This window comes from Rhopilema esculentum, chromosome 18 (assembly GCF_057945365.1).
Source record: "Rhopilema esculentum isolate cy_ngs chromosome 18, ASM5794536v1, whole genome shotgun sequence".
Taxonomy (NCBI): Eukaryota; Metazoa; Cnidaria; class Scyphozoa; order Rhizostomeae; family Rhizostomatidae; genus Rhopilema; species Rhopilema esculentum.
The window spans coordinates 5,046,614-5,071,314 of record NC_142832.1 but is presented as its reverse complement, the minus strand read 5'-3'; the positions used below and the strand labels follow the sequence as shown (position 1 = coordinate 5,071,314).

Below are 24,701 nucleotides of genomic sequence, written 5' to 3'. Positions count from 1 at the left end.
CCGAGGGTGTAGGGGGTGTGACAGCCCCCCAGTATTTTTGTGTCCTTACTGCGGTATTTGCCTTTTCCTCGGTCGGTAATTCGGTAATCTTCCTCAAATTGGGCGGTGTTTCGGTAATGATAGTAATAACTGGCGGTGAACGGTTTTCAGTGTGCGGTTTTCACGTGTTGGCCAGTTCTGAAGTAAACAATGAAGCAGTTTAATCAGAAATGTGTGCGAAATGCTAGCGGTGATATATTTTTGTATCCATGTTGTAACCTTCGTGATTTTTTGCCTATAAATACCAAATTATTTTACTCTCTCCATATTAAATTGCGTTAACACTGGTTGAAAAATTCTCAAGTTGCGAGTGCAAATGTACATGATTTAATTTCGGAATTTTCATAATTACTTTTTTCTTTTCGTTTGCCTCACAATCTAAACTGACTAATATATAACCAGATTCGCTGAAATCAGCTATAGCGTTCCATTAATCGTTTTGCCTATATGTCATATACAACATGTCATATATAAAAAGCAAACACGACTTTAGGTGGGGACACTACAGAGAGGTTGTTGTTTCTTCCTCATAAATGTATATGAAGGAATGCCTAACTTAGAACTTTTTTATAGGATCTGCTCCAAACTGTGCCGTTCCCCCTTTTTTTCTTCAGTATGGTGCTGCTGCTAACTGCTTCTGTTTCACATCAGCATAGCAAAACCACACTTTTCGATTGGGCGCTAAAAGCGTTCAACTGCCTAAAGAAAGAACTAACAAATCTACCTTTAGTTTAAAAGTAGAAACGAATTTGGGTTGTTTCAGTTCCTCCTATAGTCCCTGAAGTCCAAGGTTTGCTTCAAAAATTTTTGTTATTTCACGAATAAAAGAATTAGATTTTGATGTGCCACATGGAACTTTTTTTGGATTTCTCGCATTAATAATTTGTATCAACAAGAAAAACACATTAGAAGATAAAAGTATTTTCGATTGTAGGCATGAAGCTTCCTCCTTGAATAAGCCCCCACCCTAGAACTACAAATTGTCGATAAGCCCTCCCCCTCGAACAAACCCACACTGCTACGGTAAATTCTCCAATTTGCCCACACTCGACTTGTTGATTTTTGCCATGCGAGGGTGCCTTTGATGTTTTATTAATTTACTAAAAAAATTCATACTTTTGATAATAATTAATTAAATGTTCATAAAGAAACTCCTACAAAATAAACGAGATATTTTAACAATATGCTCTTAATGTATATTATAATTTTATAAGCCCCTATCTCGTATAAGCCCCTCCCCTCGAATAACCTCCATCTAAAAATGTCAAGGAGGTTCCTTCGAGGATTTTCGGTATTTGTTGATTTAGGCATGGGATTTGGTTACCACTTTCAGAAACAATCTATTAAAAATCATACTTGAATAGGCAGAGGGCGCAGTCAAAAAATCAACGGCGTCATTTAAGTATTTGTGAAAAGTTGAGTTGGGAGATCTGAAAATAATGGGCCATCGAGAATTCCATTAATTTTTGAGGGATTACCTAATCTTTCGTTAGCTCATTGCTCAGCTTCCCATAGACCCCCTTTCTCTAGCACTACACCCCGGATTTGGATTCATAGACAAAGTGTGATTGCTCCATATAGTAAAAAAATATGCTTTCATAAATAAATTTAGTTAAACTGCTTACACTAAACAGTTTGACAACCACAACACTAAGAGAAAAACTAGTTGTGTCCATCAAGAAGACTCTGGAGTCTCTGAGTGGAAAGCCAGCTAGAACATTTTTCAGAATTTATATTAGAAAGATTGATGAAAAAGGCTCATGCACAAGCTTCATATTTCGTGGGCACATGAGTTTTGGGAATATTAAAAACTTTCCGCTCATATATGGTCATTTATTACGCGTTTGAATCTTGACGATTTTTCCAGAAATTACTCGAAACTTAAATGAAATTAATTAAAATTCAAATGGGAATGTATTCGGTACTTCTCATTATTAAAACTCAGTGATACGGTAATATCAAAATATTCTTGTGGAATTACGGTAATAGGGAAATTATCTTGCGGAAACACGGTATTTGATACCCCCCCAAAGACCCTCCCCCCTCGTAAATTTTTTTTGATTCGGTAAAAAACACATTTTGCTGGTCAATAGTAACAAAATAATGCAAAAATTTACTTTGCTCATCTTCTTATCCTCTTTTTCTTGAAGTTAGAAGCTTTATTTTTAAAATGGGCGTTTCCATCATTTTCTAGCCACCTGAAGTGTGCGATTGGAAATACAATATTCTAAGTCTACATCACATTCAAATATTTGATCTAAGACTAAGTGAATTTCTTTCTGTGTTTGCGTATTTTCAGTCTAACTTTTACAGTCCACTAAGAAGCGATCTACAGCAACTCTATCAAAAAGTTGAAAGCTAAAAATGTTACAATAATAAATACGTTATAAAGATATAATTTTGATACCATAGTCAATTTAATATACGCTTATTATAGTTAAGATAAGATGGTTGTGTTGCTTATTTGTCTTCACAAAATGTAAGTGCATCTGCAAGAAATAATGTTTTGTTCTCAATGATGTTCGAGTCTTAAGAAGGAGGCGTGGCGTCGGTTTGAAATAGCAGAGATGGTTTTTTGAGGTTCTGGTACAGCCACAAGGATGCATTCATTTAAACTTGAATGGTTCTTGAGAATAAATCAATAACAAAGGGATTTTGAACGGGTAGTACCAGAAATTTGGGCTCTCAAAATTTTGCCACGAACACGACATTCTCACAATAATGCGTCATCAATGGAAGCCTGGTAACCAATTTACAAATAAAATGCGCAGTAGATAACTGCGCTTGTCTTCTGAAAAGGATCCGCAGCAAGTGGAAGGAAAGCTGGCTTTTCTCGGTAAATTATTCTCTGTTTTTCTTTGCAAAATAATGCTCTATTCCTCATTATTACGTACATTATTTAAATTTTGACTCTTTATGTTGGAAATCACCAAACAAAATCATGTTATGCATCTTCGAGTGAACTTTGTTTTGGCCTGGTACTTGGTTGCGATTTACACTGGCCTAAAAGGGCACAGGGCAAATTGTTGTTCATGTATACGAATATGGATTGTTTAATATATTGTTTAAAAAACGAAGACCATAGAAAGAATTGCCTGTTGATATCAGCCAGTGTAAAGCCTTAGCTGAATTTTAGTCTGGGACATCAAGCACCGATTCGTTCTTTTTTCTACGTTCATTCGCATTCTCTCGAGTGAATTCTTATTATGAGTTGATCTTTGAAAACAGAAATACTGAAGGAAGTCTGCGTATTCAAATCATTACTATGTAAGAAAGCTTCTCCGAAATATATCTTTCAAATTATAAAGGCTCGAAATTAAACATTATGACATAGAAATAAAAATTTTGTAGGCTTACTCATTTAGGGGTGTCATGAAGATTGATGTTTCAGACCTTGTGGGCCTGAGCTTTACTCCTGTAGATTATTGGCTCTGTTGAAATAATTTTTAAATTCCATAAAATCCACAAGGCTGTATGCTATTAGCTATTCTTAACTAAAATATTATACAATCTATAATTTTGTAATTTTAACCTAGAGATTTACTCTCGGTTTTGTGACATTATTTAAGGTTATTTTTATGTTTAAGTGAGCCAAGGAAATATTTGATGTGTAGGAAATTTAATTCTAGGGTTGGTTTTTAAGCGAAAAAAAAGCTTTCCCAGTAAAACACTGAAAATATAAATTTCTAATGATGTTTATCCTTTCTCTTGGTATTATATCATTCAACAACCTGACTGAGTATTTTCAGTGGATTACTAGGTATAATTGAAACTTTAACAAGTATGTAGTTTGTTGTGTATCTATGATGTGCTATGATTTTATTTAGATCAGTCTAAGTGTTTCAAATGGAACATTTTTGGCATTTTTTTAAAATAAAAGTTTATCTCACTGTTTACAAGAAGTGCATTTTGAAGTAATTATATTGGGAAGCTGGCAAATTATACTATCACTTTGGATAAAGTGACCTTTGCGTCTGTCACCAAGAATTACTGAAACTATTAGTTGTTGTTATGGTGTAGCCAATAGCATGAAGGCTCTTTTATTATTATTTGCAAACATAGCATAAGTAACTGCTTAGTTTAATATCCATCTAACTGTTGTTCATAAATGATTTATCTTCATTCATTTAGATTCTTCCTAATGCCCTGCAGCTGATTTTGGTATAGCAACTCCTTTTTAATTTCCATCTTTGAACATAACAACCTAGCAAACATGTCTGAATCTGATGAGGTAAGTGATCTGATATTTAAATCTCATCATCATCATTACATTTACATTTAACAATCCTTTGGGTCATACAAATGTCTGCCCAGTCAACTACAACATTAAAATTTTAAAAATTACTGAGGTGATTTCGACATAGGTTGTAAAAGCTATCCGAATTTGCCTGCATCACAATACTGTCTGGCAGGCTATTCCATACAGAAACGATTGAATAAAAAAATGAAAACCTAACAGCATCAACCCTTCCGAATTTAGGCATGATCTTCAATGAGTTAGAGTTCCTTGTCATTGAACAAGTTGCAGGGGAAAAGAAAACGTTAGGGTCCAAAGCAACCTGATTTGTAAACATTTTATGAACATATTTCAGTTGAAATAGTAATCTATGTGATTTAAGTGAGTCCTATTTAAGTTGTTGCAATAAATCTGTCACTAAATATATGTATTTGTTTTTAAGTATTATCCCTTAAGAAAATATATAAATGACTTGCCTTTATATTCCCAATGTCCTTTGAAATTTTGCATTGTAAAAAATTCATTGTTTTTCTTTGCAATATTTTTATATACCTTTCAGAATTATAAGATGTAGTAGACGTCTATTAGTTTTTGAGAAAAATAGTTATTAAAGTTGGGATCAATCAGTAATTAATAAAAACATTGCTTTGAATATAATGTGTTTCTTTTTAATAACATTTTGAGATTTATGCAATGCAACACCCATACAAACCTCTCCTGTTTCGAATGGGATTTTTGAAAATTTTAATTTTGTTGTAGTGCCCGCTTTGTATGGAAGTAATGGAAATTGATGATCTGAATTTCTTCCCATGTTCTTGTGGATATCAGGTAAGGTTTATGAAATAAATAACCATTATTATCAAAAGTACTTTAATTTTCATGACTGTTATTTATTTCATTGGTAGTTATGAGTCAGTTTGGTAGAGCTATATACTTGGTCAATTTGTTGAAGTATGTATTTGAGGAAAGTTGGCAAGGCAGATGGTGTCTCCATGATCTGTAAGCTTAGTTTTAGTCAAACCAGTGCAAGTTTGTTTTTGTTTTGCTATGGTAACCTGTATTTGTGTTTGTGTCCATAAAATGAGATTTTCTTTTCTGCAGATGTTGTTAAAATCCAGCTGCCTGTTTTTTCTTTGTATGATTAGACTCACCTGAGTCTCTTGGTAACTTACAGTTAAACATATGAGCTAGTATTTAATCAAGCATGGACTTTTTTGCTTGAAACAGTTTTGAGTGTATAAACATGGTATCCAAGGGCATACTTATAAAACAGATTAAATGGTAGAAATATTTTTGAATAATTAGTTTAGAGACAATTATTGAGTTGAGTGATTCAGTTCAGTTCAGCTTTTTATACATTGAAATTCCTCTACATACTATATCTTACTACAATTACATTATAACTAATTACATCCAATGTTTACATAAAAATACATGTATATAAAAACAGGCAATAAATACCAATTATGTAAGATGTTGTTTGCAGGGGACTTTCTTTTGGAGGAACTCTCTTAGTAGATGAACTAATCAAGGAGAGAGCCCCCTCTTTTCAAAGGTGGTTTTGAATGTAATCAACCATTTACATAGGTGACAGAACAAAAATTTGACTTCAGAATCAAACTTGATGGTTCTTGTTAAATTTGATTTTGTTTTGGAAATGGTAAAAATGGAAATTTATATATATATATATAATTATATGAATTTACTTCATAACTAGATTTTTGGGTTATTAACTTTTTCATTTGTTTAATATCCCAATATATATGTTCTTATCCATGCTTTACAAAAAGGGACTTCCTTTAGTTTATTTTATTTCTTTTTCTCTACAGATATGCAGGTTTTGTTGGCATAGGATACGAACTGATGAAAATGGGTTATGTCCTGCATGCAGAAAGGTACCCATTCTTCTGTTTTTTTGGTCCAGAATTATATGTCCTTTTTTATAGAGGAAACATAAGAAGTTGCTTCCACAAAGTGTGCTTTTCATATCAAAGTTGAAGGTAAAATTTGATAATGATACCAAGGAAAGAAAAAGCTTGTTTGGTAAAAAGAAAACCACAATTTTTGGGGTAGTAGAACATACTTTACGAAATGATTGTCAGAAGTCAAAAGATAAAGGAAAGTCACCATCATCTTAACAATGAATTTAGTTCAAGTTATAGAACATGAAGGAATTATTCTTCAATGACACATTGTTATCAAATCACACCTACAATTATTGAATTGGGCATCCAAATTTTTTTTAATAAATTTGAAAGTATCAGTAGAAAGACAAATGCTCAAAATGTCATCTTTTGGTGGTGGGGTAGACATTGATCCGTAGCAACATTAGATGGCAATAATTCAAAATTAGCATTTCATGTTGCACGACTGTAAATAGTAGTGGACACAAGGGGGGGGAGGGGGTGGTCACCACCCATATTTTGGAGGACAATGGTCTTTTGTTCTAAAGCAATGGGGAAATGTGACACCATCTTATCAAAACAGTAGGCTTGCCCCCTAATATTTGACCAAGTGTCCCCCCTGACTGTAAACTGACCTTCTTTTAAACTGTAATGAATGAGTGAATGTGCTACAAAGTTATGATTCTTGTTATGATGATTTTGGATTTTTTATTTTATATATATATATAAATACCTATATTTTTGTTTTTTTTTCATTCTGCCTTTAAAGTAAAGCTATTCAGATGTGACTGCAGGTAATCATCTTCATGCTCTTGCATCACGTTTATCATGAAATAATATAATATAACATTTGCGAAATCCTCTAACCAATTAATATGTTGTTGTTTTTGTTTGTTCAGCAATACTCTGAAGACCCTGCAATGTACCAACCACTTTCGAAAGATGAGTAAGTAGACTTTCGAAATATTAGTTTTTATTGCTAATGAAATTCAATACTGCATGTGGGATATCCAGTGTATATGTATCAAAAATGGTACATGTGCCTCTTTCCCAAAAGAGCTTGTTTTATGCAGCAACAACAGATGTGATGTATGAGCATGTTCCCCCAATATTTTTCTTGTTGTAGCTTTAAGCATTTATTTACCTTTCACCCTTTTTGTTTTCACTGATCTTCAAGACTAAAAAGTTTCTGCAAGGGCTATTGTTGATGTTGAAGTAATCTTTTTATTCTGTAAATTCTCTTAATCCAGCATTCACTTGCATATGTGTGCATTGCTTTTATTTTTTCAGCTTCTAAGTGCAGGCTGTGACCCCAATGGCCAAGTTTCAAAATTAATGCAAAGTATAATGCCCATTCATCACTTTGTGTTTACTTCCAGTAAAGAAACAGAAAGTTGTTTTGTCAAGAATTGGCAATATTTTTACAGTTAAATGCCATTAGAGAAGGTGCAATGCTTAAATATGTTCTTGGGTATTGTTGTGATGCAGTTTAACATAAGACAACAATATTTCTGCTTACGTAACCTAGGATCCAAAAGATAAAAAGAGAAAGAAAACAGAGAGAGGCTCAACGGAAGCAAAAAATATCAGAAAGTAGAAAGCATCTATCAAATGTCAGGTAATTCTTTTTATCTGAATGCCAAATCTTTTTTTGTTTGAATTTCAACAACAACATATTTGAGTATAGTTGATTAAGTTAAATTTTTTTGTTAGATATAAACATTCAAAAAATCAATTCAATGTCAAACATCAATTTGATAAATATTGTCAGTCTACTTGAAGTCTTGGTGCCTCACTCCTCACTCCTCTTGACAAGTGTCAGAAAAGGAATCTGCTCCTGCTGCTGTTAATTTGGATAATACTCATTCATTTTGTGTAATTAGTTTTCACTTTACAAATAATCTATTAAAAAACAGAGGTATTTTAGTAGTCATGTACCAGCTTAAGCCATACCTCAGAATTCAGGGAATTAATTAGAAGACAGTCACCCTCACTTTAGTAACACTGCACAAAATTTAGTAAACTTATAGACGTCTACTTTTAAATGTGAGCCTTCTACTTCAAAATTAATGAATACCCTGAGAATTCAAAAATATATTTTTGTGATGCCATCACTCTTTGATATATTTTGATCAAAGTTTAGATTTATTTTGGTAAGTAAAGTTTGTTTTTGTTTTTTTCTTAATATTATTGCTTATTTGCATTTGAATTTTTCCCCATTTTTTTGAAGGGTTATACAGAAAAATTTATTATTTGTTGTTGGCTTGTCTCAGAGGCTGGCGGACATTGAGGTGATTACTTTGATCTTAATATTTTGTTTTTTGATGACACATCTAAGTTTGCCTACACTGTAAGCAGGGAATTTTTTAATGGCTGCTGACTGCATGTGACGTCATATGCGTTGACTATTCTGTGACGTCATTGATACAAATGTAGTATCTGACAGCAATCAAATGACGTCATTATATGTCAGTGTTTAACCTCTAAAGACATTATTTGATATACACAATCTTTCTTGCATTGCTTCTTTGTTGTAATACATCATCTTCATCATCATCAATTTTCTTTTAGCTTTTGAAGAAACATGAATACTTTGGAAAATATGGGAAAATCATGAAAGTAATTATAAATCCAAGTACAAATTATGCTGGTCCCCAAGTAAGTAATGATTTGTTTTTCCTTCATTGTCTTGTTTTGTTTTTTACTAATGTATCTTGTAATCCATATATTCTTTGTTCCACTTCGTTATGTTGTCAGGCCAATCTTTATATTGATTTAAATGGTCAGTGTTGACTACTTGAGCTTGCATACCAAATTAAAGGACAAGTGACACACTTTTCACCGTATCTTTTCTTTTCATTAACTTATAGATCATCTTTTAGAAGTAAGTTTTTCCTGGTTTAGAACAAAAAATTCTAATCAGGGGGCGCAGGGGGCGCGAATTTGCTTTTTATCACGTGACCCTATGACGTACATTGTGATAACTCGGAATTTTCCTGCAATTAATAGAGAGTTTACGAAACACGACGCGACAGGTCCAGAAGAACTGAATTCGTTTAGAAGCGTGTTGTAAACGTTAATATTGCACTGTATACCAGTAGCAGCAATAACAAATTATCACAATCTACGTCACGGTGTCACGTGATTCATTTCCCGCCATAATTTGAAAAGGGTTTTTAAGTAGGAAAATGAAATCAGAGAGGAAAAATATTTCAACAACACTCTCATACAGCATTTTACTTTAAGTTAAAAGAAGAAAAAAAACTGGCGTCAAAAGCTTGTCACTTGTCCTTTTAGGAGGTTTTATCATGCCTATACCCCTCTAAACCTAATACCTAGCTTATTCAAGCAAAATCTAACAGATAACCAAACTCGCCCAGCCTAGCACAAACCAGCCTAGCTAAGCGTTATCAAGGCTCAACTTTTTCTCAGTAAATTTTCTTCGGTTCTTTTTAACACATGAATTCGTTTTCTTAAAACAGGGTCCAAGTGCCAGTGCATATATAACATATAGCAAAGAAGAGGTAGGTGTGCACAGATCTAGCATATACACTAACAACAACAAATTTCGTCAGATAAAATTTCGGCGGATAAATTTCGGACAACTTTTCATAATTTCGTCGTGACAAAATATCGTAGTGGATTTTCAACACAGAGATATTACCAATGTCATAAGAGGCAAAAGCATACAGTTTGTTTAATATTCAGTCCCATAGATACCGACTCCGTGGAGACTTTGGGGCTTGAGCACCCGTTCAGAATTGGGCTTATTGTCCCAGGCAGATTCTTAACACAGAACAGTTTTTCAGAAAATCATAATAAAAGCGGTATATTTTCTCAGTTTATGCAAAGGCGGGTCAAAAGATATGTTTTTGCACTCAAAGAGTCTCTACTCTCTATCTATATGGTGTGAAAATTTATGAATATAGTATAATCAAAAGTATATGTATAAATATAAGTATAAGATTCGGAAAGCATAAGACGATCTCTAAAAGGAAAAGTAAGTATAGAAATTTTGCTTTCTGTAGAGTTCAAAATTTGGGTTGAAAAGGGCAAATGCCTTGAACGAATTCAAGAAAATGTTTTAAACAGAACTGTTTTTATCGAACAAAGTTAGTTCAAGAACCAACAATGATAATTATGATTTTGATGATGATGCCGACGATAAAAATAATTATGAAGATGATGTAGATGAGGATAACGGCAAAGTTGGCATTGACTAGATTAGAAGGATACATAAATTTGAGTTCTGACCTCTTATAATAGATTTTTCTATGCGAATTCTCAAAAATTTCAAACTCCGAAATTTTGTCACAATAAAACCTTTTGTGACAAAATGTAGTGTACATAGACTTTTACACTTAATGCATGTTACCAGAGCCAAACACCGATGGTAGCAGAAGTAAATACTGTGTATGAGAGGCTGCCAAGCGACAATGATACTTAATAAAAGTGCCAAAGAGACTTGTACCACATTTTAATTGTTTGGTTTTAAGTTCTGTGAATTTTTGGCCGGTTAAGAAGGAACAATTGTTTGAGTGTAGCTGTTTTACGTCAAATTTGAAGCTGTTGCTGATGTTCTTTGCTATATAATTTCTGCCTAAACGTTAAATAAGCCTAAAACATTTTTATGTAGGGACAAATTAAGTTTTGATAATATTATATCCTAAATTGTTAAATTTCCTTTCTATCCCTTATCAAACAGTTTTATGTAGCTACCATCTCTCACCATTTTGTTGTTTATGTTTACTTGAAGGAGAATTTGAAGGCCATATTAGCTGTAAATAATATCCAACAAGATGGCAGAACTTTGAGGTATGTGTGACAATATATTGTTTGTTGGAAGTTTCTTTTTTGAATCAAATCGAGGAAAGATTTTATATGCTTCAATTGGTTATAGGTGATACTTATATTCGTTATGCAGAATGAGGGGAGGGGAGTTATGCAAAATCTATATATGCAAAACTGTGGGAGGGGGTTCAGTGACGGTGATTAAAGGTGTCATAATTGTAGGTTCCAAGGAACCTGCCTTCAAGCTACTTCGTAGGAAGTAAGTCAATTGGCCTCTAGCGACTGTGAAATAAGAGGGCTGTAGATGTAATGAATATAGTGTCTTTGTTTTTGATATTTTCGCACCCAAACCGTTATGCAGAGCTCAGTATTGGCATTGAAATATCTGTATGCTAACCGAATCTGAGTCAATGAGGGTAAAAGTTTTGAGGGTGCCTGAATTTGTTCACTGATTAATTCCTATAGATGATAACAGAAGTAATATTTTATAAAAATGCAATAAAGAAAAATTTATCACCCCTTTGATTATTTGGTTGCAAACCACGAGATCAAACTAAGGCTGCGAATAGGAACACGTGCTATAGATTATGTATATAATATCTTATTTTTTTTCATTATTCTTTAACATTAAAGTTTGATTGGTTTTTTCCAGAGTATCACTAGGAACAACGAAATATTGCACCCACTTTCTACGAAATATGCAGTGTAAAAATCCAGTAAGTAAAGATCGCCTCTGAAATTAAGCTCTGTTTAAATTCAAGAAGGCAATCATCATTGAAATCTTTCAAGCTATTAGACTTTATTTGCAGTTGAAATATTTGCAATATTTGCTTTATCTTTTAGTAGGTTGAGACTTTGGAAACTACAGCTTGATAATAAAATTAATAATAAGTACAACGACAAAGAAAAAAGACATATTCTTGTGAAGCATTTGACAACTTCTTGTTACATCATGACAATGCGATAAGTAAACGAATCCGGTATTAGACAATTCCTTGTTGTACCATTAAATAGACAAGTCAATTAAATTCAATTAAGTTAAACTACATCTTTCTAATCTTCATCTTTACTATAAAATATGATTTAAATTTTCAGTTATAAGAGTTTTGATGATTTTCTTGAATTCGTGCTTCAAGTTAATCGAAAAAAATATTGAGACTGTAAAGACTTAAATTTTCTGGTTTATATATTTTTCTGGTTTTCGACTAAGTTAATATAAACAATTTTTGCTATGAAGGTCCATGTCCCTTGCTTCCTCTTTTAGCTGCTAGTTTTATCGAGAAGCCAATTGTTTCACTTTTTACAAAAAGTCTCTCAGCAAAGTTATGCAGCTTTTATAAATTACAAACACTTGTACTTCCATAGTACCTGCCTTGAAAAAAGCTAGCCCATAACCGGAGGAATGCGTTTATAAGTTTCATACGATGAACATGTTTAGAAAACAGACACTCCAGATCCGGCATGGATTTACTCTAGATCCTGCACGTGGGAGTTGCCTAATAATCGCATTAAGCATGAAACTCAGAGTTGCAATTAAAAACTTTTGTATACCGAAGCATGTACAGCTCTGCCTGTATGGCATCGAGCACTTTATGAAAGGCAGATAAACGGTAGTTTTCAACATAAACAGTAATATAAATTTTTGTTTTTTATTCTAGGATTGTATGTATTTGCACGAAATGGGGGATGATAATGCTTGTTTTACCAAAGAAGATATGCAGCAAGGGTAAAATATTCATTTTGCAATCACTTTTTCTGAGTATAACCCGTTGTTGTACTTAATCAGTAAATCTCCTTTGTGACGTCATTTATAGCACGCGTAATCAACCATTAATCAATTGACGTCACAATGGATAAAAATGAGTATAAAGCTATGTAAAACACACGTTTTGTTTGCATTTGTTAACATCGGCCTCTGCTGTAAGGATGAATGAAGAAAGTTCTTGTAAGGCGAATAAATGCTGTTTCTGGATATATTTATGAAAGGAATAATCGTATTATGTGTTGGCAGACGAGCGGAAAAGAATTGTGCCTGTTAAAGAAAACTCACTAATTGTGTATTGTCAATGGATGAACCTCTGAATAGCGATTTGCATTACCACTTTTCTTCAACTTATGTAGAAATGGTTTTTTTCTCCGCAATTATGCAGTCTTTGTTAATTTTATCTAGTTGATTTTCTTGCTTGAATTTTTTCAGGAAGCACCTAGCCTATGAGAGAGATTTATTAGAAAACTTTCAAAAAACGCAGTTGATACGAAGGTATGTATTGCTATTTTTTAAAGAAGAATGCTACTTTGTATGATGTTTCTATGACCTTATTATATTGGCGTAATATTATTCATACTTGACAGGAATTAAAGATACTTGTCTTTAGAAGTTATTTGAGTTGTTAACTGCGTTAAAGCACTGGACGAAATCTTAACTCTACTGTAAGCTCATACACCCTACATGTGTTAAACCTTCTCTGGGTTTAATGTGTCGAAGATTCCATTTTATAGCCCTACATCTTATGTTTTAAAGTTGCACGCTTTGAAGAATACATTTATTGCTTCATTTTATCAACAAGGGAAGCCATGATAGTTAGCTTATAACCCACCTATTAAAAATTATTAGTCGTTCCACTAATAGGAACAGTATTAACTTGTTCAGTTCCCTTCTCACCTGTTGCTAAAACTGAATTTTTAAATCGCCAAAGCTTAAAAGATTTACACATTTTTGATTACAGAAAGTTGTATTATTATTTGTCTTAGATGCTTAACTTTTTGTTTTTATAACTACGGTAAATATTTTCTGTTTCGATTTGTAGGAAAAGCCAAGATATTGAGCAGGTTAGAAGTCGCTTTATTTTACGTCATGAATATATTTTTCAATTTTGATTTGATGTTTATCTATGTAAGACGAGAGTTAACTTTTTTTCTTTATTTGTACCAAAGGAGCCTCAACAATGTCAGCAAAAAGAAGAGTGGCCACAAGAAATTAATGAAGGTATATACATAGCTGATCGCTTATTATGTTTAATTTTACAGCAAAGATCGTCATTAAGAGTTGTCTCATATTAGTTCTTAAAAGACGATCATAATTCATTCGATCTTCTAACATTTGCAAACAATTGCATGGGGTGTTTCTCATCTTGAGCTATAAGCAGATTAACGAATCAATGTATATGTAATACACATCTACTTTGTGATTCTGTCTGTCTTTTACCGAACCTCATCTTTGCAGGAAATCAGAATTCGGCATTACCTGCCAGAGCTGCTTGGTAAGTCTTCATCAAGTCACCATTTTGCTTCTTTTAAAGTACAATACAGTAGAGTACAGTAGAGTAGAGCACAGTACAGTGCAGTGCAGTGCAGTGCAGTACAGTACAGTGCAGTACAGTACAGTACAGTACAGTACAGTACAGTACAGTACAGTACAGTACAGTACAGTACAGTACAGTACAGTACAGTACAGTACAGTACAGTAAAGTACAGTACAGTACAGTACAGTACAGTACAGTACAGTTTAGTACAGTACAGTACAGTACAGTACAGTACAGTACAGTACAGTACAGTACAGTACAGTACAGTACAGTACAGTACAGTACAGTACAGTACAGTACAGTACAGTACAGTACAGTACAGTACAGTACAGTACAGTACAGTATAATATAGTACAATACAGAACAAAACAGTACAATACAGTACAATACAGTACAATGCAGTACAATACAGTACAATACAGTACAATACAGTACAATACAGTACAATACAGTACAATATAACGATACCCAAAATTTATTGTGTCATTCAATGGGTTTCTTTCAGGGCTGAAAAGGAATGCGAAAAGGACGCCAATGAACTTGAAAAAGAGCGGACAGAAGAAGATCCGCAGTTAAGCTCATCTTGGTCTTCTGGTAGCGAATTTAAAGATAGACCAGAGATCGGCAATGATGAACCTAAAATTGAAAGAAGTGATTCATTTACAAGCAATAGCCCTGCAATACTTGGAAGTAGTTTACCGAAGGAGATCTTACACCCAACATTTGCAACCGGTAAGAGCCTGTGTGATGTCTTAACATACCGTTTTACCACCTTGTTTCTGAAATATGACATCTAAACAGCTGTGTATTTGGCAAACGAAAATTCTAATGAGATGCAAGAATACATTTTCGGCACCAATTCCCTACGAATTCTAGAGCGTACTAGGAATGTGGTGGGGACAGGGGTCCGTGCGTTTTGAATAGCGATTTCTAAAACCCTTTCTTCCGTTTGCGTAGGTTTGGGTGTTTTGTTTTCTTTTTCTGATTTTTATTTGGTGGAATTTCTTAAACTTTTGAGCTAGTAACTCCTATTTTCTTTCACTTTTTGATGACGTGTAAAAGTAAAGTTGAAAAACTGTCAGTTTTAACTTTTGTTTTTCAGGATGGGCCACGTCTGAGGAGACAAAAGAATTTAACCAGACACCGAATGGCCCAGCCGAAGACCGCAGTGACTCATCATACATGGCTTCCTTTTGGCCAGTCAGCGATCTTGGATTGAAGAACCTACGAGTGACAAATGATGATGAATTAGGTTGGTTCGCTATGAATACTTTGTTCAGTTTTCGCCAATAAAAGTCAGTATCAAATTTTATGCATCGCTGAAATCTATTTTGTGTATTTTCTACACAAAGAACCTCTTTGTGTAAATTATGTGCTCTTGATGGAGTGAAAAAACCCATGAATTCTGTGCGAATCGATAATTTTATATGGAAACGGCTTTTCGCCCTTTTGGGAGGTAAGGGGGGGTCGATGCTGCGATTGCAATCTCTTATGCTCAGACGGCCCTTGTGTCAGTTTGCAAGAAACAACCGATAAGATGATATTCGGGTCTCGTCTCTTTAAGAATTCGTAGGAACGACAGTTGTATCAAACCAAACCGAGTGTTTTAAACATAGAGATACCAAGGTCCTCTGAAATATTTTCCTAATGTCCTCTGAAATATGCAACTTTTTCTTGATCATGAAAAATTTCCTCAAGTCCTGCTTGGGTATTGTGTTTAGACACCATCAAATAGTAACATATCGAAACCTGTCATATCAGTCAAGATATCAATCAAGTGACAATTTGATAATTATTTATAATATGATTTACATAAAGAGAAATCCTGAAAACCAGAGCAATATCTAACGACCTAAGTCGCTAAATATTTAATGACATTGTTCAAAGTGTATATCTGATTCTCTGTTTCCAGCTAAGTTGAGTGAAGGTATGTTAAAAGATAACAAGTGTTTATTGTAAGTGTAATCCTCAATTTCTTTGAATCCCACTGAGATCCTTTAGGACAAATATGAAAAGAAAACCAGTATTTTATGTTGGCTATCGTGGTAAGGGCTCTCATTAAGACAAATAAACAGCAATTTCATTTCAAATCTTGGTCTTTCTCCCCATGCTTTTTGTACTCACAGCTCAACACCAGGCCAATGTGTAACCACACTTTCCATCAGGGAAGGACTTTGACTAATAAAATCCGCTGTTCTTTTTCATGTAGGCTTCGATCCATTTGATGAATGCAACAAAGGCTTAGCAGACCTTTTGGCTTCTGAGAAACAAGCTGCACTTGGAAGTAACATCCAAGAAGTGAAACCAAATGCGAGTCGGGCAACATGGCCCGATTTAACGGCAGATACAAGCAAAGATATGTTTACTCAAATAAACAAAGATGTTAGTCAACAATATTCGCTATTTGGAAATACATCACAAGGTGCAGTAGCTATTTATTTCGCAATTAGATTTTCAAGACCCGTCATTTTCCTTTCCTTTGGCCAGACACTTTCACACAGCGTCATACTACTCAGAGAGCCACTTTACTCTCAGGTCATTCGTTCAGTCTGAATTCAGATGTGCAACAATGTTTTACCGCATGCAGTATTTATATCAAAATTGATGCTACTGTACCTAATGATTTTGCTTGGAGAGTGTTTATACAACGCAGTGTAAAAATGAGTCACAAAATTTCATCAGATTCAGGAAAAGGTTTATAAGGATAAACAAAGTATTTTCGTTCTGATAAAGCATGATTTTTAGATTTTTTAAAATTCAATTGTGACATTTTTCCAGACAAAAGAACTTGTGTTTTGCAGGGCTGCATGGCAATTCGTTTTTTGGATCGTATTTCAATATGCAACAAAATCCAACAACTTCAGGACATCACCAATTGTTTGGACCTGAACACGGTTCCCCTTTCCAGCAAGCAAACAACTTCGGACAGAATGCACAACAACCTCAGAAGGTAACCTAATTCCGTGGCTTTTCATGTCAAGCTTAAGTCAGTTATTTGCTAGAGTTTTCAGTTCACATATACCTTGTTCCTTTTAGTATCAATGGCCATGTTCAAGAGAGAGTTATCAATAAAATCATATGTGTATTTGCATAACCACTTCCAAATTTAAAACATTTTACATCTACTTAATGAGTTCTCTGTTATACAGACTGTCGTATACACCAAAGTATCAATTCCTTTTTCGTTATGATTTTGAAATTTCTCAAAAATCATTCTTGCTGTCCTTATAAAAGCAATTTTTTTCTTTTCCTAACATCTTTTATCAAAGGTTAGGCTTTAAAAGAACTCCCCACTAAATACGAGTGTAGAGACTTGTTATTTGCAACTGGAGATACAAGAGGAAAGGACCCCCTTGATAGTTACATCTTTAACTTTTCCATAGCTTATACTAGGTCACATGAAGCAATACTGGTCTCTACTTTAAGGAGTGTAATCGATAGTTAAGCTAGGAGTCTAAAATGGCAATCCCTTTCTTTTAAAATATATCCTTTTGAGAATGATAAATCCTCTGGCCTTTTTTATAGTTTTCCTCTAATAGTTATTTGTTGTTAAAATTGCTGTTAAACGGTCTGTTATATAGTTTTCGATGCCCTGAAAGATGGCCCTGAGCTGCAACTCAGAGTTTTACGCTTAATACGATCATGAGGACAGTATGGTGAGATTAACAGTTGTTTGATGATCGCAGTAAGCGTGAGCTTAGGACTATATACTAATATATACTAAATAGTAATGTATACTAAAGCATAATTTACTATATATAGTAATGATTATTCTGACTCGTTTATACCTTCATTTCATAACCAGTCAAAGTCAAATGGTACAGATGTTTTGGCGTGGCAAGATGGACTTAGAGCTCTGCTGCCTAATGTGAATATTAGTTTCTCGGGTAAGTCAAAGTAGAGAGAAAATTCATTGAGTTGACTCCTGTTTGAGTCTAAAGGTTGGAATGCGAATCAAAGCACATCTCTGGCCAGTGTGAATCGAAAATGGCTGGAAATTATGGGTGGCATGCTCGAGGTTTGTCATACGAAAATACATCAGAACCTCCAATAGCGGCCACTTTCGGGGACCAAGTGGACGTTGTTTTAGAAGTGACCGGACGGAAGTTTTTAATGAGAGTTTGATTATTAGTTCGGCTGGAACTTTCTCCATTGGCCCGCAGATCTGGGGTTGGCCTTTGCACGCTAGAATCATTCTAGCATCTAAAATGATACTTTTAAAACACAAACCTGTACTATATTTTCCAAATAGTATTATATTATTGAAGAAAACAGAATTTGGAGAATATAACTTTGAGGCTTTTGAAACTGAAAGTGTTTCTATGATATGCACTTCCTTGCCAATGTTTCCACTTTTTCCTTCTATATACATAATTGTAACATAATGTTTCAATACCTTATTCTTATAAAGTCTTGTGAGTTTGCGTTTCTTTTCGTTGCAGCGTCGAAGAGGCCTCCGCCCGGTTTTGATTCCTCGTCATCGCAGTTAGAAAGTTCTATTTGGACCAAAATTAATCAAAGTAAGAGCCAAAGCAGCAATAATTGTATCCTTTAAATCGTCTAAAAGTCATGGCTTTTGTGGATTTTATGTTCTTAACTGCTGTTCACAAATTAATTCAAAAATTCAAAGCATGAAACCATAACTCCATAATCGAATTCAATTTTCCACGAGTTGAACGCATTTCATTCGATCGAATCAAATAAACGATTGAAGTTTTCTTGGCCAGCATTCTTTTAGCATACTAGGCCTGGCAAACTCAGTAATGTATTTCTTTGCCAACACATAAAAACGATACATATCGGATTACTGTCGAAAACAGAGACTTTTGAAGATGGAGATATCAAAAGCCTAAAATGCAGCTGTAGAAGATCACAAACACAGAAGATAAGATGTTTATCAAAAATACTGGCGTCAAACAGGGGTAATCGAGGTGGCTTTTTGACGCCAGGGTGGAATTATGCTACATAAAGATCACAAATCACTTGATTGGCAAACGTATGGATATCAATTAGAGATAAGCAGCTCAATAATTCGTTAAAGCTGACGGTTAGAAGAACAAAAAAATACCAAATAACTAATATTAAAAAGGAACAAAGTCAAACTATGCAAGCAATGCCCAATTAATCTTATGCCGCTTGTTATGCCCAGAATAACAATTTGATTAAAAACAACCCAGAAGAAACAGAAAACAAGTTTATAATTTTCTTCAGGGCACATATGAAGGCGTGAAACAAAATATTTCGGTAGTGATGGTTTGAGAAGACTCAAAGTTGGAAAACGGACATTTGTATCTGTACTGGGGCCTAAATGAAGCAAAGAATAAAAATTGTAGTGAATTTCTGCAAAAAAATAATCTTATTTTTACAAACATTTTTCAACGTGAACAATGCCGATTCGCCAGTACCAAGATATATAAAGGAACCAAATGGAAGATAATTTCCTAGAGAAAGTTTCTGATTAAATAGATTTTTCATGATCTTCAAGACCATAGAATTCTCAATCTAAAAGAAACCTTTTGGCACAGCCCAATTTCAGCACATTGGCGACGAATTGTGAAAGGGGATACATCAGCCAATAGCAGACATATGTAGAAGATTAAATCGAAGTTCTGTCTTCTAAACAACAAATGTTCCTTGATATCATGTGAAGAATTAGAATCCTTCCCAGTAGTCTGTTTATTGTTGTAAAACAATGTTCATTTTATGCCTTTTCTGATTATGTGTTGATTTTTCATCACTAATGCTGGGATGTAAGGTTGAAAATTAAACAAAAGTTCGACACGATTGCTTAAAGAATCATCCCATAAAATGGAATGACGTTTCTCACATGAACAGGCACTTAGATGTACTTTATTTTTTTATAGATGAAAAGCAAAACACATCGCCATCAGGAATTCAACCACATCCTTTTCCAACGCAGGTAAGCCTGTCAACAAATTCAGTTTTCTTGTTCCTATAATCTTGCAGTTATCTTTAACATTTTGGTTTTCTTATTTCCAAACATCTCTAGCAACTGATTCGTATAATCTTTTGCCTTTTCCACAAAACTTTAGTTTAACCATTTGTTAGTTTTTTATTATTTGTTTCAATATATGTGAGTAAACTAAGTTTCTTTCCCTATCTAAAGATATGATTTTATTTCGCCTAATATTTCTGTGAAATGAAACAACGAAAAGTGCATAACCTGCAACATTCTAAACTGTGGTATATTCTGTTTCTTTCTATTTTTGAGCCTCCTTTTGAAATCTATCATAAGCGAGACTGTTTGTGACACCAAACTTACAATTAGTGATATCCACTTTTTAGGCAAATGTTAAGCCCGGGTCGGTGAATGTCCCGGCTCCGGATCAAATGCCACACCCAGTCACCCCATGGAATGCCATTGTAGGTAGAGCCCATGCTAGTACAGGCCCTTTGCAGGAAAGCCTTTCCAGTCAAGGTTAGTCTCCAAAAGTTTTGTTTTTGTCTAGTACAAACTGATTCACTAGTTTTCCTTATTTGAATTAAAATATATTTCGATACATGACAAGGTAAAGATCCAAAACAGATAAGAAAGAATGCTGCTAGTATATAGAATATTTTCTGTGGAATACTTAACAATAATCAAGCTTCATTTGTAAGCCTGATTGTTTTGTTATTTCGTGACTTTTCTTGTGGTAATTAAACACGCAATGCATCTAAAAAAATTATTCAATATTATTCAAAATTTGCCTTTTGTTCTAAATTTCGTTGAAAAATTCCATTTATTAATAGATTTTTATGGTGACATTGTTCTCTGCTGTATCTATAACAGAGACCAATCTACAATGCCTGCCAAAAGTACTTGGAACACCCAGCAATTCACGCTGCATTTGATATCTTTCATTCCTTTCATGAAAAAAAATTGCTACTTCCGCCCCCTTCCCCCTAAAACAATGTTGATGATTTAGAGAAATATCATAGAAAGCGCAAAAGAAAGTGCTTTCTAAAATACTAACCCGTTTGATAGTAAACCAACATTGTTCTGTAGGGGAGAGGGGGATGATTGATTTTGACATTGAAAATTGATGTCAGTGTTCCAAGAATTTTGGCAGGCATTATGCCTTGTCCTCTTTCTTGTTGACCCCTTTTGACCGAATCTCGAATATAGGTATTAACATGCAAGATGTTATTGCTGCATCTTCGTAGAGACATGTCAGTCTCTTGTTAAGATATCTGTTTACTTTGTGATGCCTCCCCCCTCCAATTAAAATGTTATTGGTTTTCTTTAGATAGAGATTCCCCAGCAACTTTTTCCTTGCAATGTGTCGAATTTTGTTGAATTCTCATTGTTAGGTGTGGAAGTGAAGACCACTGTAAAGCCAGTGACTGCATTTGCGAAAGGGAACCCAGTGAAAAGTCAAAAACCCACTGCAAAAGTGAAGCCTCAAATGAAATGTGTGGTCTCACCAACCGTGGAGGCACAGCCAATCATCCAGCAAGCAGCGGACGGCCGCCCATCGTCTTTGTCACGCATGAACGATCTCGATGATATCAGCTTGACAGATCCCTTGCCCCTCCCTATAAACAGTGGTGCAGGAACCACAGGTATGAACTATGGTCATGTTATTATTGACTATGAACTTTAAAGGCAGTCTGTCACGACGTTGATTGGTTATAAGAACAAAGGGATTTTTATTGTTTCCAGTCCCCCTTTAGTTTATCGCATTGTAAAAAATACGGCGGAGCGTTGGAATCGTGTTTAGGCTATTGTTCCAGCTATTGTTCTCGTTAACCAATCCACAACGAGACAGATTGCCTTTAACATGGGCTCCCGGTTATGAACAGCCCAATTGGTCAACGCGAGCCGTTCTTTTGCCTCCTGGTATCTGCCTCCCATGGTATGGTAGAATTTCGCCATAACAATTTGATCTCCATTTTTACTGTGACAAAATTTCAATCAGCATAATGGTAACAATAAGGGAATGGTAACAACTAAATTTTTTCTTTTGCTCTTCCAACGTTTTTGCTTCTTATGTCGCGAGGGTCTTTTTCTTGCTTATTGAGATCAAATTTTTAACTTTGAAATACGTCTTCGAGCATTCAGTAATATTTTTTTCGTATTTTGTTAATTAAACTCGGAACTCAACCCTTTGGCAAGTTACCCAACTTTTAATCTTCATGTAAATTTCCATGAAGAATGGATGGTTCTTAAGCTGAACTGTGCTGAAGTAAATAACAAAGGCCATTGTTGTTTGTAGGAGGAGTTTAAATATTAAGTTAAAATAAGAAGATGAAATTCCAGATGGTTGGATTTGTTGTTTTATCCCTCATGTCTTATTGTTAGGCCTTACTTTGTAGAACTTGTCATTTAGAGGCGTGGTCTATTTTTTTTATAAAGGACAGTATAACTTAGAACCGTTATTCTTTGTTTGCCAATTTTGAATATTAGAACAAGGGAGGGTGTCACACGGCACACGCCCCCTCGTTAGCGACGGGCCTGCTGACATCTGTGGAAATCATTTTTTGCTTTAAACGGACTTTTTTCTAACTTCAATTCAATAACTGTGATTGTTATCAATTGATTATTATGTCGATCTAGGTAATGTGACGAAAGAGCAGTCAAAAGAGGATTTGCCGGTGGAGGTTGCGTTCCAGGTTGGCACTCCAAAGAAGTCTTCAAAGAAAAAGAAGAAAACCAAAGAAAGGCCAGAGATGAGAAAGTTAGAAAAACCTACAGACAAGGAGACGAATGGAAAAGTGAAGCAAGAAAAGGGGAAAAAAGAGAAAATAAATGAAAAGATTAAACCTGAGAAGATGAAAGAGCCAATTAAGATTCAGCAGAGGCCAAAACAGCCTGAAATTGTGAAAAATGACCTAAGGCAAGGCAAGCCCCCGTCTACAAATGTGAGGCCCGACCCACCGAAAATAAGAATTCTAAAGACCGATACTCCTAGCATAAGTGCAACAACAACTATGACGCAATCGTCCCCAATGGAATCAGGGGGTAAGGGCTATCCAGGATTGCAGGAAGGGCATGAGGTGTTTAGCAGGCTGGCTGAATCAACCGAAAAGTTACTGCAAACTGTATTGTCTGAAACAGAGGTATGGCTCATCCTTTTTTGCAGAATTGTTAAATATTACTTTCAGGAAATTAGACTTTCATCAAAGTAGAAGAAATTATTGCACATACCCCAACTTTGAGCCATTTTGTTTATCTGCACAAATGAAATCACATCTCTTGTTTGGAAATAGTAAAAAAAGTTTTGTACCACAGACTCGTGGAAGTAATCAGTCACTATAACGATAGATTAGTTCAGAATTTAAATAGAGTTCATTTCTAGCCACACGCAAAATCACTTTTAAAATTGTTTTTTTGCAGAAACTATTAGTAATTTGTGTTAGAAAGCTTGGGTTTGTAGAAAATTCTTTTGAAAGTATGCTTGTATGGGCCTTCCTAATAAAATAGTTTGTTTTAGGTCATTAAATCGAATACTGAACAGATATCGAAAGATCTTAAGAGTGCTTTGGAGAAGTACAAAAAGGAGCCTACGCTATCTGATGCAGACTGGAAGAAAATAAACTATTTGCTGTCCTCACCAATGGCCAATGGCCACATGCAAGGCAAGGCACAGAAGCCTCTTATTGATACGCTAGACCTTGAGCGTCAAGTCGAGTCTGCAAAAAAAGAGGCTGAAATTTTGGAAGTCCGTTTAAATGACGTCATCAGGAAGAACATGGCTACCGAAGTAGAGAACAACGGAAAAAACAAATAAGATCTAGTGTTTTTAGAACTTTGACGAAACAGGGAAATGCTTAGATTGCTGTGCGAAAATGGATTGCTTTATTGTACTGCCGCTGCTAAGATATTGACTTAACATTCAGACTTTTTTGTAATTGATGTTACCATAGAATTGCTTTGAAAAGAATTGATAAGTGTTTGAACTGTGAAATGTGCCAGTGAATGTGTTAAAAGAAATAATAAATTTATTTGCTTTTGATTTGTTTGCCGTCTACCTTTCCTTGCAATAGTTGAAAGCTTGTTGATATCCAAAACTAAATTTGGTGCAATGGTTTGCAAAATGTTTTAGCTTTATGCGTAGTTGTGTCAAAAATTGATTCTGTATTCTCCCTCTTTCCTTTTCTGCTCTTTCATATTCTGGCCTCTCCTTCTGAAGAAAGTTAGGTGCTGAAGATTCTTAGAAGCTACTTCGCGTACTTTCCATATTTGTATTAATACATTCTATACTGGGCACTTTCTCACACTTTGGGACGGCTTTTGTATTTTATCATCTGAAATTATTTGATTTTTAACTGATCTACCTTCAAATTGTTATCAATGGATACATGATATCTTTACTGTTGGTTTTTATTTAATTGTGCCAAAATATAATCTATTGAATTTCCCTTATTATGATATTTAAAAACATTCGATTTGATTATCCAAGCAGCATTGTTAAGGAATTAATG

At 34.5% G+C, this 24,701-nt stretch overlaps 1 protein-coding gene across 1 annotated transcript; it reads left to right on the top strand.

Moving 5' to 3' along the window:
* Nucleotides 1–2,776: 2,776 nt before the first annotated feature.
* On the top strand, nt 2,777–24,221 carry LOC135680755 (uncharacterized). The gene is made up of 27 exons (XM_065194912.2): nt 2,777–2,875; nt 4,171–4,270; nt 5,036–5,104; nt 6,106–6,171; nt 7,080–7,126; nt 7,709–7,798; nt 8,411–8,471; nt 8,752–8,838; nt 9,663–9,704; nt 10,937–10,995; nt 11,624–11,687; nt 12,630–12,697; nt 13,169–13,231; nt 13,779–13,800; nt 13,906–13,957; nt 14,195–14,231; nt 14,779–15,005; nt 15,376–15,525; nt 16,483–16,695; nt 17,075–17,223; nt 18,079–18,160; nt 18,716–18,793; nt 20,138–20,193; nt 20,580–20,712; nt 21,588–21,839; nt 22,834–23,336; nt 23,711–24,221. The coding sequence occupies exons 2-27, from the start codon at nt 4,253–4,255 to the stop codon at nt 24,005–24,007; spliced, it is 2,985 nt and encodes a 994-aa protein (XP_065050984.2). The 5' UTR covers nt 2,777–2,875; nt 4,171–4,252; the 3' UTR covers nt 24,008–24,221.
* The last annotated feature ends 480 nt before the right edge of the window (nt 24,222–24,701 follow it).